This window comes from Thermobia domestica, chromosome 2 (assembly GCF_964235325.1).
Source record: "Thermobia domestica chromosome 2, izTheDome1.hap1.1, whole genome shotgun sequence".
Classification (NCBI taxonomy): domain Eukaryota; kingdom Metazoa; phylum Arthropoda; class Insecta; order Zygentoma; family Lepismatidae; genus Thermobia; species Thermobia domestica.
The window spans coordinates 151,058,754-151,078,015 of NC_137455.1; the positions used below are offsets into that span (position 1 = coordinate 151,058,754).

Here is a 19,262-nt window from a genome sequence, read left to right on the forward strand (position 1 = left end):
CACCAATCCACAATACTACTGCAATAACAAAGTAATTGAAAAGAGATCAGTATTAATTAATGAAATAAACACTGTTCTTAAGTTTCCACTACATAATTTTTATTATAATTGCAAGTTGCAAAATCATTTGTTTTACAACATTACAATCTTCTTAAATGTAAAAAAAAATACAATAACAAAGAAAAATAGTAAATATTTTTGAAGTTGCAAACAAAATAGTGGTAACTGTTCATTGTAAACAACAATGAGATATGCATATTAAATCTGGATCCATGTTGAAATACCAGCATTATTTCACATATGTGTACGAGCATATGAAAGGGGACCAGCCGGTGGTTAATGATAGAAGTAAATCTGTGCATGAAAATGGCATATTTTGAAGCACTATACAGTAAACAGTTTTACATAATGGAAATTCTTATTTTGTTAATGTTACAATTATACTCAGATAGCGTAGATCAGTTATTACTTCTACTACATATGAAGAAATTTTACAGCACCATCGCCTCATATACGTATAAAATTACAAGAAAAACGTTGAGATGTGTAACCGGCAAGTAAACCTATATATTTCATAATTTCTTAACATACACAACTTAATATTCTGATCAGATAAAACAAGTAAATGCCTTTTTATCTTATAAATCCAAGAAAGCAAATAAATAAATAAATAAAAGAACGCTACATCATAGGAAAAGACAAGTAGACCCAACAGTGCGAATGAAAATTCAAAGAGTCATTAAACGTACGATTCGATTTTATAAGGCACAGGATGATGATTTGGATAAAACATACCTACTGTTTCCCTTACCCCCGCCATGTGTACGTACAGCTTAAAGTTCAATAAACGTTGCTTTCTTTCTAAAATTAAGAGGCCCCGTCACGGCGAAATCAAAATATCGCTGATTTTACAGTAATTATGATATCTTCAAACAGATAAAAGTAATCGAAAAGTGGAACAAGAGCTCGCTAGACAATATTATTTTACATGAGATACCGTTATCACGACTCACTTATCTGCTTTCGATTTCTAGTCATTAAAAAATCGGCACTTATTTTTGCGTTTACAAATGGCTGCAAACGCAAAGCTACTAGGTGATTCGTGATAACGGTATCTCATGCAAAATGATATTGTCTAGGGCGCTCTTGTTCCACATTTCGATTCTTTTATCTATTTGAAGATATCACATAATTACTGTAAAATTAGCGGTATTTTAATTCCCTGTGATTAGCCCTCTTAAAAGTATACTTCATCACAAAGTCAACACTCGAAAAGTAGGGACTATAGAAAATAAAAATATCTCAATAAAGAAATTAGGGCGACTTCCGATTTTTACACCAAGCCTCCGCAAGTGCAGACATTATAATTTTGAAGTAGAAAATGTGTGATTGGACCAATAATCGAACCTGAGACCTTAGGCTCATCATGCTTATGTGCTAACTCACTGCGTCACCCAGTCGATCTAACTCCCAACCACACAATTTCAACTATTGAGGACGGTGTTGTCTTTCTTTCAGACCACATGGAGTGTACTACAACTTCGTTGAGTTTGGACTGCCCCAGTGTCTGCTGGGAAGTCCAATCACAACAGAAAGTTGTGGTATCCTGACTCTCCATATAGTCTGAAAAAAAAGAACACCGTACTCAAAAGTGTAAATTGTGTGACTGGAAAATGGATCGACTGGGTGGCGAAGTTGGTTAGCACACAGGCGCGATAAACCTAAGGACCTGGGTTTGATCTCGAGTCCTGTCACACACTTTTCACTTTTTAAAATTATTAATAATGTCCACTTGAAAAACTGGTGTTTAATCACTGGCTGATCCACAATTCCCATTAAAGGCCAAAAACATTTGGTTGAATTCGAATGTAAAGGTAAACCATCCACATTAATTGTAATAGTTACCAAACATGTTCCCTCATTTTCTACCAACAACTTGGAATTTACAAATGGATAAACACATGGAATCAAACCTGATGACCTTTTCTTCGCAATATTATGTTCTACGCCAAAGTATTTAAATAGACCCCCTGCACGTGTATCTACATTGGAGCAATTGTATGTAATAGAGTTCGTGCGTCTAAAGGAAGTTGAGGGAAACATTGGTTTAAAATATGTAACAGATTGGTAGTGGCTGTATTAGTTATGTTATATTCCTTTGCCCACTGCATCAACTTCACTTCCAAAGAATCAGGAACTTCACCATCACTATCACTCCACACTCCAAAATCACTAGAATTATCATATTCACTAGATACCTCTGAAATGTCGAGGTCACTGACACGTGGAACTTGATCATCATTTCTGCACGAAGTTTCATTCGCATTGTTATCTGAATCTAGTTTATTAGTTTTCTTTATTTCTTGTCCTACTACTTCTGCAGAGAGAAATTTGTATTCATTAACAATTTCTTCATACTCCTTTTGAATCTTGCGGCGCTTAGATCTCGCAGAATCTCCAAAGCTTTCTTTTTCCACTGTTTCCTCCATTTTTCAACTATTTAGCTGTCCTTTTAAAATCGAAGAATTGGATGTAGGTTCAGTAGCTGGCCTCTCATCTCAACCAGAACTGCAAATAAAAGTTAAGTAGCTTATTAGCACAAACAATCCCCTCAAATGCAACGTAATATATATTTCATATGTACAAAGTGAAAACAGCCGAACTTAATTTATAAAATATAATTTAAATACATTTGCAGTTCGCGATTTTCTAAAGTAAACAAATAAAGGTCCATTCTACCACTGGTTTAGCATTTGCAAATTATGTGCTTCGCAAATGTCAATACTGGGTAGAAATTTTCATGTACACCTCAGATGAATACTGGAATAAAACTTTCAAAACAGACCCTACCAGAGCCCTTTGTCCTTCCGACTTGTGCCATATACACTTAACACCTTAAAACTTATCGAAATAAATAATGAAGTGGAAAAAATATTTTTAAAACTTCATTTGGCAGTTCTTTTATTTCAATCTTTTTTAAATAACATTTTTCTCTTGTAATAAGTGTTGCGAACCAGGGTTGGCAAAAAGAGTTTTCTTACAAAAAATAAAAAGTCAACCTGTTTCTGTGATTGATTAACAAAAAAATACGTATGGACAGAAATAAATTAACTTGGCCTTCACGTATTTCCAGCAATGGGGTTATAAAGGACAAAATCTACAACTCCTATACGAAGTATATTCGGGAATCGAAATAGTACTTTGCGTATAGAGTTGTGCGGTTCTATTAGTGTATTTTTTAGACCAGGAAATTCCCGTCATAATCATGCCTGCGTTATTATTTATCAACAATATTAACAAGTATGTAACGTCATTTTAGTGACATTGTATTGTAATCAATACGCTAGAAATGACGTTTATAAAAGTAATGAATGGTTGAATTTTAAAATAAGAATTTAACCCAACACAGGGTTCTTACAAAATTACTTTTATCATTTTCCCTGATTTCCAGGTGCAAGATCACCTATTTTCCCTGACCCGCGACATTTAATAACATAATGGTGTACTGATGATGAATGCCCGTAAAAGCTAAATAAAGACTTGGGGCAGTGATTCTCAACCTGTGTGCTGCCAAAGATCAGCAACTTTCCGTTTGTAACACTATACAGTAGACACAGAGCCATACAAAAGGCTAATAATAGTAGACCAGTGTAAGTTATCCAAGGAATTGCCATTTGAGCTAGTGAAGAGACTTTATAAGACATCTTCAAATAATATTATACACTAACGTTAAATTTCTTTATATAAAACACTAAAAGATTAGCCATCCTTCTGCACAACAAGCAGCTGTAACTGAAGAATTCTTAAAAAAAAAAAAAAAATGGCAACAAAGTGATTCTATAAATTTCGAAAAAAAATAAGCGCTCCTAAAAGTTTAGTAAACAAACAAAAGAAAACCGATACTTTAATGGAATTTCTCAATATTTCTTTGAATTCAATAAAATGAAAAATAAAACAATGAGAAACTTTTCAAAATAATGTGTAAATGTATATGCAACTATGAGAATGCAAATTGTGAATTTTCCACCCTCAAACGCAAAAATATTTGAAAGTTTAACATAATGAAAGTTATGACGAGCGAACATTACAGCTGCCCATACCAATTCCTACCGATTTTTTTTTCAGTTATTGCAATAGATCCTACTTGGTATCACAACAAAACAAATTTATTGTTATACATATTATTAAAAGATAACGAGAATTTTAGGAATGACCCCCCCCCCAAAAAAAAATGCATCAAAAGATTGCGATCTTGGCCGATAATTAGTTTTCGGATCAGGAGCTACAAAATTTTTGAACGGCACCTAAATGATTTTTTTTTTTTTTTTTTTTTTTTTTTTTTTTTACGGAATAAGCTCATACAGAGTTAAGTGATAATTTTCTCTTTCTTTTCCCGTTTCTTCCAAAGCCGAATTGTCTTTTTCTCGCACATTTTACAGAAGTTCAGAGTTCTGAAGTTCCGCGTGCGTAGGCCAATCTACCAGTTGTCGTTGGGCTAATGAAGAAGCCACTTACAAGTTGTCTACCAATAACTTTTCTTAATAGAAATACCAGACTCTACACTTGAATTTCTATGTGAAATAATCAATGTCACTCTCACAAGACTCCACAAGTGTTAGAATTCACTTTTCCCACTTAGAACTGATTTATAAAACTCATCAAGATTTGAATTAAAATAAGACGCTTTTAGACGGTTGAAAAAAAAAAAAAAAAGGTTCGAACTCTTTCTCAACTACCTCTGTTTTAACATCATCGAGACGAAACGACTGATGGAGTATTACCAAGCACTTCGTCATCCTTATCCGGGCAATTTTAGGTTTATACAAGAATACCTCAGGATCAAAGCATGAAATAGCACGAGTAAGAGGATATTTTTCGAGTATTTCTTTCAGTAGTGCCTATCAAAAATTTTCGACAATCAGTGAAGAAACTGCACTTGTTTACTTCCTTGACATCTTTAAGCTTCCCAATGCAATTTTTTTCTCCCGAATCCTATATCTACATTCTTTGGGGCTTTCAAGTTACTTTTAACTTCTAGAGCTTGCCCGATATGTGAATTTTGGACATCGTTTAAAATTTATTTCAAATTTTTTGACATTTAAATAAAATAAAATAAATAAATAAATAAAAATAAAAAAATATAAAAAGAAAATTCAAAATTCTCTGTATTGGGGGAAAGAAAAATTCTTATAAAGCTAAATAATAATAGTAATAACAGTAAAATTAACTATTTTTTTCAAATTGTTCATTGTAAAAATTCTACATGTATGCAGGCCGAGGCAAAAGTCTGGACATGTCATATTTTCAACATTGCTGGAGAAATCGGGCAATACCTTACGATGGGGTAATAATAACATGAGGACCGAACGCCTTATGACGATCATGTTGAAGGTAGTCATCGTACGTTTTGTCTACACTTTTAATAAATAGTTATATAATAATTAGCTTGGGACCAGTTTGTCCTAATATGGCGTAGAAAACAAATTTTATGTCAGCTGCGAGCAAATTTGATTCATTAAGTTTTACTATGAAAGCTAGAAAGTAGCTGTGTAAGATTACGTTATTTTGCATGTAATCCAGCTAGGCACTCTCATTGCATGACCGCACAGAAACTGTCTTGGTAAGTACTAGTAGCAACAACTGAGTGATAAGCCAGATAAATGAAAGAGCATTCATTTAGTTCTTGCCCAAGATACCGACAGGTCAAATATTAGAAAATCTAAGCAGTGACAAAAGCCAACGAGGAAACTATAACGAAATTTAGGCCGTCATTTCGAAGTGGGGCATCTTGACTTTTCCCAAGTTTACAGGAGAGCGATTTAAAGTTCTACGGGAAATTTGATTTTTAAATCTTTATATCGCCGGAACTATAATGAAGTGAGATACTGCATTTTAACAGTTGATAGAACACGTGGAAGTCATAATAGAAAAACGCACTTTTTTTCAAGTTACGCCCCTTTGCGTTTTCACCCCTGAATTTGTAAAGCGTACAAGTTGTGTTTCGCGCATATTATCGGAGGAAACGAGCATCAATGAATAGTAAGTAAATCCTATAGGTCTGTTATCCACGAATGGAACCTACACAAGATTCAGTCACAACAATAACGCACATATGAACCTCAGATCGCGGGAGGAAGGTGGCATTTTGCTCAATGTACTTGATAGGAGTGGTGACTGTCCAAAATTTGTCCTCAAACAAAGTGCATATTAGACAGGAGTTTCCAATCAAAGCATACCTTTCAGTATTTGCATTATTCTCAGGGTTCTTAGTGCTTCTTTACCCTTTCTACCGGTCCAGTTGAATTTCTTTGCTGCGTCGTTACTGAATACTTTTTCTAACATTCGTCTCACTAATTTCTCAACACTTTTACCACCCAAGGTACTCAAAGCTATTTGCTGTAAGCAAATATAATAAAAGCAGTTATAATTATACATATTACCAATACACTAGTTGTTACTAACGAATAGCAGGACACAATGAACTAAAAATATCAATTTTTTTCCTTGCCTAGCATAGAAACGAAGAAAACTAGAAGTAATCGATGAAAGGGTTCCCGCTCGTTTGGCAAAATCAAATTTCCTGACTTTTACAGGTTCTTAAATACCACTACTTAGAGATGTTTAGATAGCATATATTTGTACCAGTGCACAGAGCAATACAATTTGCACACGAAAGAACGGAAACAGAACATTTTTAATATGAAACATCCCGTAACAACTAGCCGGATAAGGCAAACAGTAAAATATGTTATTATTTCCAAACATGAAAATAATGACGAACCGAATTTTAAAAGGATAATGAAGCATAAAGAACATACTGTGCAAATAACGAATAATTTTCGGAAAGTGGAATGCCCCTTTAACTGAAAGTGACATACCGTTTAATAATTCTTGTACCCAAGATTTACAATGAAAAATACTTAAAATGTGTAGCAAATATACAATGAAAAACTTATTTCTCTTTAATCATTTCGCCAACACTGAATAAATAATTGTCTTCTTATGATACAAAAACAAAGGAAGCAGGGATGCTACTTCAGGGATATTTCCATTGCATTGTGCATAACATTTTGTTTATAATCTAGATACAACACACACGTTACATAACAGCTTAAGATGCGGGAAAATGTTTAAGTCATGACCATTTTCTATAGGCATAGTCTTAAAATTCTCCTGGTGGGAAAACCCTGAAAGTCCCTGTTAGAATGGCGGAGCCGAACTTGAGCCCAAAATACAACGAACGCAAATCCAAGTCTCTATAAAATAAGATATGCCCTATAGGCTTCATTAGGTTATGTATACTGGAACGAAGTTATTCATAATCGCTTCCGCGGTTGTGAATATTCATATTACAACAACTGAGACATTCATAGAAACAGATGCCGAATGTTTCTACCACACACGCCCCAACATGACACGTTAAGGTCGTTGACTGCTCTGTAGCGGCTTAATATATGAACAATTTATGTGGCATGTTATATAGATTCATACTAGGAGAGACGCCAATTGCTGGTATGAACAAGTTTATTTCTATCATAGTTCCTGCATTATCAATGTTCAAAACTACAAAGGAAATTATGACCCACTTTGTTTATTCAGTTTAAACTTGCCACGTGTCATTGAACAAATGTAAGATACCTAATGGGAAGTATCACCCCGTATAATATAAAAATACGGAAATTACGGTCTAAAATACTACAGTGAGCTCAAAACCTACCAAACTTGTAGCATTATTTTCATTGTGTGCCCATTCTTCCAGTGATTTAACCGACGATACCGTTTCACAGGGTAGAGTCAGACCGTCGGGTAATACCAGTGGTTGCGAAATTCCCGGTGAACGTAAATTTCCGTGGACGTATTCCAGTATGCGTGACTGGGTTTCTTCTATGCGTTCCAGACGTCCCTTAATGTTCGCCAAATGCTTAGCAATAACCGTGAAACCTGCGGGAAAAATGAAGTATAACCTGTATTGCATATATATAAACTTTTAAGAAATAGAAAAAAAAAAGACATATAAAAGGAAAATAACTTTAAACTTTTTTTCTTTTTTTTTGTAACATTACGATTTCGAATGCTCATAATTTCGGCATTTTTTGTTTAAGAATGTTAACCCTTGTGTACTACCAAGAACACTTTTACACAGGAATTACATGGGGTCTTCTAGAATCCCACCTAAATTATGTTCTTTACGCAGAACCATCAAAGAGACAACTTAAATATTTAGCATGCATCTTTAGCATACACTCGAGATAGTCTGCAAGAAAAGATGAACTGTAATCTCACTTGTTTAACAGCTGTAACATGAGAAACAAATCTGGGGTTCCAAAAGACCCCATGGTGGTACACAAGAGTTAAAAATAGTACTACTAATAATTTCTGAACTTTGTTTTCAGAATTTTATTCATTTATTAATAAATATTTGCACCAGTTCAGTTTCATAGAGGGTACAAAACCAACCATTTCTGCTTTCAAAGATATAATAGTTAATGGGTGAAGGAGTTTACTTCTGCCAGCCTCAAATGCATTCATTGCAACATATTTTGAATGTACAATTCTAGGATATACTCATTTATATGCCTGCTTTCAAAACCCGATATTATGATACTGATCTTACAGTTTGGGTATTCTAATTTCTCCTCTCAGCCGTTCAGTCCAGCTTATCTACTGACCGCAAACATGCTCTGCACCACGCGGGAGTCTGGTGCAGGGTGGAAAATACTAACAGTGAGTTTTTTCTTTTAAACAGTGTTATCTTTAATTTAATAATTTCTTTCGCTTTGGATAATACATCTCGAGACCTGAGAAAAACATTGGGAATTAGAGTTAAATGTTAATTAGCTATGAATTTTCATAGCAAATTTCCTAATTGGGATTAAATTTCGAATTGATTCCCAATCTTTAACTGATTGCAATCCCAAACACTTTTTCATATGCATTGAGGAAAAAGTATATCAACATTCAACAAAATGATACATATATATGTGTATGTGTGTGTGTGTGTAAAATCGGCCGGTTCAGAACTAGTTTACGGCATGAAATGCATAAATTTCGACTCAAGTTATGTAAAATGCACAGGGTTTTCAACCTTGGGTGCAGATGGGGGGGGGGAGGAGAAACACCCGAAATACGTCCCTGAAGTCTGCATTGTTCTCCTCTTTCTACTTTTAACAAAAATTGTTGTGTTCAGTACTCTATATCTTTGGCGAAGTTTGAACAATGCAGACTCGTTTAAAAAAAAAACAATAGTAGGCGTATTTCCGCCATTAAATAAAAAAAAAAGTGTGTCTTTGCGCCAAATATCATAGTTCCTTCCACGTACAGATACAGTGCTACTTAAAAACACAATAAATAGCCAACAACCAGGCCTAGCATATATTTCGCGGTTCCACTCGAGCAGAATGTTTTACCAAAAAGAAAATTTATAGCTAAATACGATGTGAAATATCTTTTGTGAAAGAATGGAAGTGTGAATGTAAGAAATTACTGTCAGTGCACAGCATATTTAAATGAATTTTGAGTGAGTGAAAGTGTGCGTCTCCACTATCCTCGTTTTTGCGAACACCCTCCGTCGCTGACGCGCCTGCACCATACGGACGCACCCCGTCGCTTTCGCTCGCGTCTCCCTGCTCTGACTCAGACAGCATTCGTGTTTCTTAGTGGCCACCTAGTACAAGTTAGTTTGTGTTTTATGCATTGTAGTTTGTGTGCCATACGTCCATACTGTATTTATACTGAGCCCCAGGGTTGGCAAAAACCATGGTTTTTATTGAAAAAACCAAAAAAACAGTTTTTTTTTTGGTTTAAATAATTTGCTCTATGTATTAATATCACATATGGACAGAAATACTTTGTGTTCAATTATGGGAATTTCCCGAGCATTTCTTTCGCGATGTTTTCTTTCTTTTTTTTTTCTTTCTAAAATCCAAGCTTTTTTTACTGTACATCGAAACTTCTAGTAGTATGGAAGTTTGAATTCAGCACTTGAAATAATAAGCGTCACACGGTTTTCGGAACTCTGAGCATTACGCTTCTTAAATTTGACAAGAATTTTTACGCTATTGCTGCTGTTGATTCTACAGAATGCTTATTTGAGGAGGAGCAACAAATAACTGGACTAAACAGCTGTTGTTGGAAAACCAAATTTTACTTAAGAATACTTGTGCTACCATCAAAGGTAACCAAAAATAAATAAAATAATAATAATAATAATAAATAAGGGTTAAGTTCCGTAGCACCGGACCAATTTTAGGAAATTTACCCGGTCAATTGAAGAATTTATTTAAGTTTGCGAGTAAGAATGAGTGAAAGTGGGGTAAGTAAACTAGTAAAAGTGAAGAAAGCTGTTTTTGTTCGTTGTTTTTGATTTTGTAAGCGGCACAGTATGTTGAGGCGGAAGGACTATTTCGCGGAGAGGTACATTTGTTATGATATTGTAGCGCGAAAGGCAAGGTGTTGGGGAAGAAGGAAGAGCATTTCGAGGGCTATTTAGCGGACTATTTATTTAAGGAAACGAAACCCCAGGAAACTGTTGTGCACGATATTCTTCTTGAAATCGGAAAAGTTTACAAGCCTCGGTTTTGATAAGTGACTTCCAAGTGAACGGGAACGTTGTCACTACCCTCGCTTACGCGTATACCCACCTGCTCCCTTCGGACGCAACCCCTTGCTCCGCTCGGGTCTCCCTGCCCTGACTCGGTTCGACAGCATTCGTGCTTTTTAATGGCCACCTAGCACAGGTTGGTTTGTGTTTCTGTGCTGTAGTAGTTTTTATGCCCCTAACGTAAAGTAACAATTTGATGTAATCCAACAAAATATAACCGAATGCAGTGCATTTTGGTGCTTTTTCCAGTTTTCAAATTGGTCCGGCGTTACGGCACTAATGCCAAAAATAATACTAGTATTTTCACTAATGCAGTAGCCCTACATATTTACTGGTAGTACCGGCACTCTGTGAGGGATAACGTTTTTCGGTGTCGCATTTGGCGAGCACACTATTCACGGAAAGTATCTTCTAAAATATAAAATTGCATATTTTATTTCAAACAGGCTATAAGCATATTCTGCACTTTAATTTGTTCTATAATTATCTCAAGCTAAGAGAAGGTTTTTTCTTTTTATCCATTCAGTGCATTCTAAAGTTTATAAATGTCTTATGTTGAATGCTGTTGAGTACCTTAACGTGAAAGCATCTGATTCGCCCAATGAAAGTTCAAAATCTGATAAAAATCACTTTCAATATGATCGCCTTAGTTGTACCAATAAAAATACTAACAAAAAGCTCAAAAACCCAGATGGTTTTTTTCAAGTGGGTCCAACCCGAAAAAACCCGGTGGGTTTTATCGGGCAGGGCCCACTTGGGCAAACCCTGATCTCCTCACTTAATGCATGCTCTGCTAAAAGGAATACAAAGCCCTAACATAACTTGAAAATATAGGAAACGTGTCAAAATTTGGTAGAATTGTGTGCTCGAGTAATGCCCATTCCAGTACATAAAAAACCAAAATCTCCTAACTGATACACACTGTTCCTCTGAAAACCAAAACTAGGCCTAATTGTTCAATATATTCGGCAAAGTTTCTGAAATTGGTTGGGACTTTGGCAATTCACTCAAAATCTAAGTACAAGGGGCATATGTCTTAAAGTTTATTGCATGCTGTTTTCAGTACATTTTGGCACTATTTCCCTTTTTTCAAGTGACTGGAGAATCGTTACTAATGCATAAACTTATACAAAGTCAAAGCATTATGTCACACTTGGGTGGAAGAGCAGAATTAACCTAACCTAATGTGCATGCGCAGGAACAATGCATTGTAGCCAAAGATAATCGGCCAAACTGAACCCAGAAATATTTATTAACTCTAATTTCCATGCAGACATCTGCTGTACTGTAACCCAGTGAAGAGTGTAACTAGCTCACGTAAACTAATTTTGCCTTCTTAAAATGGATATTAATCATTTCAATGTTATTCTACATTAGCACTCCATGCACAATCATAACCTGTTCACCCACATGTTTCCATAAAAAAAAAAAAAAAGTATGGAAATTATTTTATATAGAACGATTATATAACCTACTTACCTTTCTTGTCTTGTCTTGTCTTGTCTTCTTCACTTATGAATAGTGCTGGTTTTTTGCATCAGGTCTAAATCTTTTTAAAAAAGCACTTAAGTTTGACCACACTCTTTCTTCTGTAACTAGACCACAACACTTCTAATATGGCGGTGAAGAACTGCGCATGAACAGTAACGCACTCTACCAACATCAAGTATGTTGCAGTTAGCGACCTTTACCCAACGATAAAAATCAGTGGTCGTGTGGTGGGAAAAAATGCTTTTCGTAGAGCGATTCCCCGTTATTTAGCCAACGCTAAAGTAACGTATTTCTTGGTTGGGAAAACAGTCAACTCGAGTATAGTTGCGTGAAGGTCGGGAGAATAGTTGGTTGGCCAACCATACATTTAACCAACGGTGGGCCAACGTACGTTTCTCCACTATAGGCTTGTACCGACCATCACCCACTGTTTTGACCAAATCCCACTCAATCCCCAACGGTGGGCCAACCAACCTTGCTACTAGGGTTAATTACACCCTAACTGCATTTCATTTGTTATAGTTTGACCACCGATCACCTCAAACTCGATCCATACCATATAGTTATATGCAATTATTCAAGGATTTACAGTTAGTAATATACATTGTGTTGAGTTTTGATTTTTTTTGTTTTAGTTTAACGAATCACGGTTATGCTATGGCGGCTAAAGGAGACGTGGAGTTACTGATCATAGTGGAATCCGAAAAACTTCGGTCGTTGAACTTTACTGCCACCGGGAATCGAACTCGGGACCATGCTAACCAAAATCAAGCGTGCTAGTCACTAGAGCAAATGTGGGCTCTTACATTGTGTTGATTTAAATAATTGAGCCAGTGTTGCCAGATCCGAAGATCAAAAAGTAGCGTGTCTGTGCTCCAAAAGTAGAGGGTATGAACTATTTGTAGCCCAAATATATAGAAATGAATTATTTGGCAACTAATGACTGGTACTAATGAAATCATTTTAACATGGGCTAGAAAATGTGCTGGGCATATTGAAAGAACACGATGTTTTTCATAGTCTCTGGGCTACTTATAATATTAATGTCAAAGTTTCCGTTCCAGCAATACATGTAAAAGCAAATTGTTTTTATCGATGGACGTGTGATCGATGGACGAAAACAGTTCTATATTGGATCCCACGTGACAAAAACAGCCTAGGAAATGTCTACATACAAGAAATACTGACAAAATCAGGAACCACTGGGAAGTAACCTGGAAAATATTTACCTAAGATATATAGATGTAGAGAAAACTAGGGAATACTTCATCCAGCAATGGATTAATAATGGTTGATTATGATGATGGTGATGATTTTATATCGAGACCTCAGAGTTAAATTAAACCAAGTCATAATTTTGTAATATTACAGGAGAAGCGAAAAACCGGTTCCTTAACTAAGATCTATAGTACTGTTTCTCAAATTATACTAAGTAGTTACAAAGTAGTAGGATGCTTTTAGACTTACATCATTACACCACTAGAAAGAACATAGTCTATTAAAAAAGTATTCTAACTTAATTTGACCAAAAAGTGACTTAGCATAATCTACCACTAATGTTCATATATATATATATATATATATATATATATATATATATATATATATATATATATATATATATATATATATATATATATATATATATATATATATATATATATATATATATATATATATATATATATATAATATTGTATAAATTTACTAGGTAAGGAAGGGTAAAATTGGATCCAAAATTTAACGAAAGTCGTACAGCGAAAAAAAAAATATTTTTGACTAGCTAATACTTCATGTTGCTGCAAAACTACGAAAATTAACACAAAGAAAAACTAGAAAGTTAAGAATCGCTTGTTTTTTCGGGAGAGAGAAAATAGATATAGATAGCTCGAATTACCTATATACTTATATAATATGTATGTTATATTTCGCAAGTAATTTTCAATCAATATAAAATTTCAACGTAATGAACGCACGATTGATTTTCTTGAGTATAGATCACATGCACCGCTAAGTGCTCAGGAATAAGCTTAATCTATGTTATTGCAGTGGATATATGCTTATGTAATGCATTACAACTTTAGGAACTTGTATAAAAAACAGAATGTACTTAAATTTAGATGCAAACTATGCGAAACATCTGACTTTGAATTTAATTTCTTTCGTGATCCAACCCGATACCCACATAGCAAAGATGACTGCCGTAGCTCCCACCACAAAGTTCAGGAAGTTCGTGTTATAAGGTATCAATTTAACACGTAGATGTGAAACGGTAATATAGCATTTGATCAATTTTAAACAACATATATTGCAGTAATAATTTACCTATTTGTTAAGATAATGAACGTTATATTCTGTTTTTAAAATGACAGTCAAAGCAGAATGTATTGGATAATAAATGAGAAACTGTAAAATTTCAATTTCGGTAAGATTAAATATATTCGTGCTGCTATGTGTTGCGTTATCCGTTAGGAGGTATTGAACAATTCTGATTCAAAGGAAGGAAATAAACTACTATATAGTACCGAAGTTAATTTAATAGAGTTTAATTGTATGGGCAGTACTGAGGCCATATATGAGAAAGTTTTTTGCTGAAAGTGAAATATGGGTTACTTTTAGGATTTTATCCCAGGCAGGATATACTCATTGATGATTGAACCTGGAACACACGCATGGAAAGCATTAGCGCTAGCAAATTAACTCTGAAGAAGTACACCATACTATAATTCTAAGTCAAGAATGAAGGCCAAAAATAAGAAGCGGAAACGACAGACTGTACGATAATAATACTTTTACAATTTTAATTTCACCTATTTATTTCGAGACTTTCGAGACGAGACCGAGATTTGGCCCTCGAGACCGAGACCGAGATCGAGACAAGCATTTGTTGACCGAGACGAGACCGAGACCGAGACGGCGATTTTTGACTCGAGACGAGATCGAGACCGAGACTGCTATTTTTCAACCGAGACGAGACCGAGACTGTACAAAGTCTTGTCTCGTCTCGTCTCGATACCATCCCTAATCGTTCATGACGTCCCTGGTTTGAGTTCTGAAGAAGCAAGTATTCGGGCTCGAGCCAAAATTTGTTGAAAGTTATAGGGCGACGACCAAATATGTTCAAAACTTCTTGGCCCGTGTTTACGGTTGTCGATGACTCGAGAGGTTCGGCTCACAGCTTATTCATTATTGAGCTGAACCGAGAAGTGAGCCGGGCCAATAGCTCACCCGATCGAGCTGGCTCTAGCCGATGGCTCTCCTCAGCCGAGTCGAACAGAGTTGGTGGCTCATTCGAACGGAGCCGGCTCAAGCCATTGGCTCAACTGAGCCGAGCCAATGGCTCATCCCAACCGAGCCGAGCCAATGGCTCATCCCAACCGAGCCAGCTCGAGCTATTCGCTCAGTTGAACCAAGCCGAGCCGGTTGGGATTCTGTTTGAGCTAAAAAAAAAAAAAAAAATCGACCGGCTCAGCTTTGATGGTAAGAACTACAATAGATACTTATATTGGTACTCACGACGTTTGAGGTTGTCTCGTCATAAAAATCTATTGTCGCCACATTATCGAGACGAGATGTGAGCAATGTTCCCTCTCGTGAGCAACACTAAAAGTATTCCACGTTGCAGCTTACATTTCTCATGGCTTTCGCGTTCCAGTCTAATCAGACCATGATTTCAAAACGAGTTAAAACGAGCTGAACGAGCGAGCCGTTTATGAAAGTCGACTCGACTCGAAACTCGACCTCAAAAACAATGACTCGGCTCGGAACTCGACTAGAGAAAATTATCTTTGACTCGACTCGAAACTCGTGCCGAATTCGAGCCAAGTCGAGTTTTAGCTCGACTCGTGCCCATTCCTAAGCAACTTTGTTCGTGATGTTTCGTAGTGACAGAGAGCTATCGTTAAATGAATATGAAAACTGTATTGTTAAATGGAGAAAGAAGATAATATAAAACTGTACGCACATCAAGTAAATGGAATGATGGGTACAGTTTAGATGTCCCTGTTTAATACCTGCAATGCATTCGTTAACACTTACGTATGTATTATTTAATTCTATGTTAAGTAGCATTGACACAAGAGTGTGCGTTCTGTCAATTACAATTTTGCAAATACGTCCAAAAAGTGAGGACAATAAGTAATGTGTGAAACTATATGCCAGGGATTCTCTGAACTTAATTAAAAATGTACCTGAGGCAGTTGTACTAAGTTTTAAAGCCAGAATATCTCAAAGGTAAGATCAGTGGCGGTTCTTGAGGGAAGTCACATTGGCGAAAAGAATTAGCACAATAGGCAAGCTTTCTTCCCTTAGCTTATAGCGATAAAATTTAATTTTTTTACCGACGTGACTTCCCTGAACAGCCACCACTGACTATATTGAGAGTAGGGTACGTACGTTCCCGTTAAGATAAGATGATGTGCGGAAGATGACTCCTGAAGTTCAAATCTCCTCTTCCGAAAGATTTTAAATTCAGATGCCAAGAAAACATGATTGAATCTTTCCATTAGAATAAATTTAAAAAAGAGAAAAGCTTATAACAGAATATGAGAAATATCAAACTACAATACCAATATCAAAAGTTTCACAGTCGGATAAATGGCCTATAAGCTTCTACTCGAAAGTTAAGTGGAAAAAGAAAAATACATGAAGCTGTACCTGGAAGGTGGATTATATAGAAAAATAAATTGTTTAAAAAAGTTATAAACATCTAATTAAATTGAATTATGGAATAGGGTAACCGTCATTAATTGACTTTTGTTTCTGTTCCGTAACTTCAGGATATCTTCAATCATAGAATTTATAGATTTAACTTTAAAGTAGTTAAGAGCGTGGAACAACTGTTGTTTGTGGAAATTCCTTTGGCTTCGAGACTATGTGAGACATTGACCTATAGTTCAAAGTGAATCCGAACCACGAGCTGAACCTGGCATTCTCTATAAGAAAGGTGCACAAGTAGATTAGCAGGAAGGGCTAAGGGTGGAACAAAAACTGGCTAACCAACATACTTGAAACGAGGAAAGTTAAAATTAATTTCGTTAAATACATAATATTCTGAAAAATCATGTTGACTTGAACCAACTATTTTTCATAACTACTAGGTTGATGAGAGTGAAATGGCTCATTCTTTATTTTTTTTTTATTGGAAGGAGGGGGAGAATTAAAACGTATTTCACGTGTAATTTAAGGTTTCTTTATTCTGTATTTTAGAGAATTTATTTAGGAGCAGCCCAATAGTCACATATACTACAATTCATTGGTCTAAAAGTTAGATATAGATTTTTAGCTAAGATCCCACGTCTCCTGAGAATAGATGGATTTTGGGTGGTTGTGTATATCTTAAAACAGATAAAACTTGTATCATATCCGTACGATATCTCTTTTTATAAAGATTACTTGTTCCACCAAGCCTTCTGCTCGCTATACATTGTAGGCTAAAATCGTTCTTATTAAAGGTTATAATTATTAAAGAAGAAAAGGAAGGGTTAGAATTAATATTTTCTTTCTTTTAGCCAGTGGCGGATCTAGGCCAGGGCCGGGGGACACAGGCCCCCAGTTTTTTCAGAGACAAAATAATTTATTATATATTTTTGAAAGTTTATATATATCTATCATAGTCTGGGTACTGGCTCCCCCCCCCCGTTTTTACCTTCTAGATCCGCCACTGCTTTTAGTTCTGCTCAGCAAATAACTTGCTGCTCCACAAACATTAATGCTCAAATCTAAATACGATTAAAGATCTTGTGTTAATAATAAACAACAAAAAGCACGTTCATATCTGTATCATCACTATCAATTTTTAAATATGATATTAAATTGAAACAATAGAGTTAAAGTTGCAACATCATTATCATTTATTACTCCATCTAACCAATATATGGTGTTTGGAAGATTCAGTTCACACATACAAAGTATTTACAGTATGTAAGATAATAAAAGAAAACATAATATGATTTACAGAAGTGATTACAAATATAGGGAAAATACAGGGGTGGGACAAAAAGATCTAAAACGTTTGCAAAAGTGTGAACATCATACGTAGTATGGTGTGGGACCTCCTTTTGCGTCTAAAACAGCTTGGATCCGACGTGGAATGGACGTATACAGCTCCTGAATCGTGGTGTGTGGAATTTTGTACCATTGTTCCTCCAAAACATGCTCCAGTTCCTTAAGGGATGCTGGTGGAAGGTAATGAGACCGAACACGCCTTTCTAACACAAACCACAATGGCTCAATGATGTTCAGATCTGGTGTGGTGTGTATCCAGAGGAGGTGTGATAGCTCCTGGTCATGCTCCTCAAACCATGATTTCACTGTTTTTGCAGCGTGACAGGGTGCCAAATCATCTTGGTAGATGCCATCACCATCAAGGAACAATATTTAGGCCATGGGTAGAACCTGGTCCCCCAAAATGGCCTCATACGCCTTAGCATTCATCATTCCATGCAGGGCTATGATGGGACGTGCAAAAAACTATGATATCACTGCCCATACTATAACAGAACCACCCCCATGCTTTACAGCTGGGAGCAGACAGTCTGTATCAAAGGCCTGCGACGGTGTTCTCCATACGTAAACACGGTCGGTTGTTGCAAACAAGGTGAAAGTCGATTCATCAGAGCGCATTACGTGTTTTCACTGCTCATGAGACCACGCCTTGTGGTACTTGCACCACTGGATACGCCTTTTCACATTTACTGCTGTGACCAGGGGTGTGGCGATACCGGCCCTGCCATGAATTTTCATTTTATGAAGTTCCCGTTGCACTGTTTTTGATGAAACCGGGTTCTGTAGGCCGGAATTGAGTTCAGACGTAATTTTCATTGTAGTGGTCTTCTTTTTAGCTGCTACAATCCGTTTTAATTCCCTCCGGTCCCTATGTGACAGGATTGTCTTTCGACCACTGTTGTGCTTTGCAGAAGTCGTTTGCCCATGAATTGTGAATGCCCTCGTGACATTGGACACAGCGCCTTTCGATACCCCCACAATGTTCGCCACTGCTGCCACTGAAGCTCCAACCAAACGGGCACCAAGGATCATGCCTCTTTGGAAATATGTCAGGTCTCCCATTTTACCGCACCACTTTCACACCACCACACTCATAGGTGAACTGGTTACTGCTGACGGAAGAGGAAGGTCCACATGACACATTGAAAACAAAAAAAAGATCGGC

General features: G+C 36.2%; 1 protein-coding gene and 1 pseudogene across 6 annotated transcripts in view; one reads left to right on the top strand and one right to left on the bottom strand.

Annotated features, from left to right (window-relative positions):
• LOC145676362 (glucose dehydrogenase [FAD, quinone] pseudogene) overlaps positions 1-19,262 on the top strand; it is a 146,747-nt pseudogene that overhangs the window by 39,542 nt on the left and 87,943 nt on the right. The window lies entirely within an intron of this gene.
• LOC145676348 (uncharacterized) lies at positions 89-12,212 on the bottom strand. 3 transcript variants are annotated; one of them, XM_081747204.1, is made up of 4 exons: positions 12,080-12,212; positions 7,718-7,941; positions 6,237-6,396; positions 89-2,568 (listed from the first exon to the last, which is right to left on the bottom strand). In XM_081747204.1, the coding sequence occupies exon 4, from the start codon at positions 2,487-2,489 to the stop codon at positions 2,043-2,045; it is 447 nt and encodes a 148-aa protein (XP_081603330.1). In that variant the 5' UTR covers positions 2,490-2,568; positions 6,237-6,396; positions 7,718-7,941; positions 12,080-12,212; the 3' UTR covers positions 89-2,042. The 3 variants fall into 3 exon arrangements, with proteins under 3 accessions (XP_081603330.1, XP_081603336.1, XP_081603341.1); XM_081747210.1 differs by lacking the exon at positions 6,237-6,396; XM_081747215.1 differs by lacking the exons at positions 6,237-6,396; positions 7,718-7,941.

What these genes read in the sequence shown, in the direction of transcription:
- LOC145676348 (XM_081747215.1), bottom strand. Translation starts at nt 2,489, where the DNA reads ATGGAGGAAACAGTGGAAAAAGAAAGCTTTGGAGATTCTGCGAGATCT.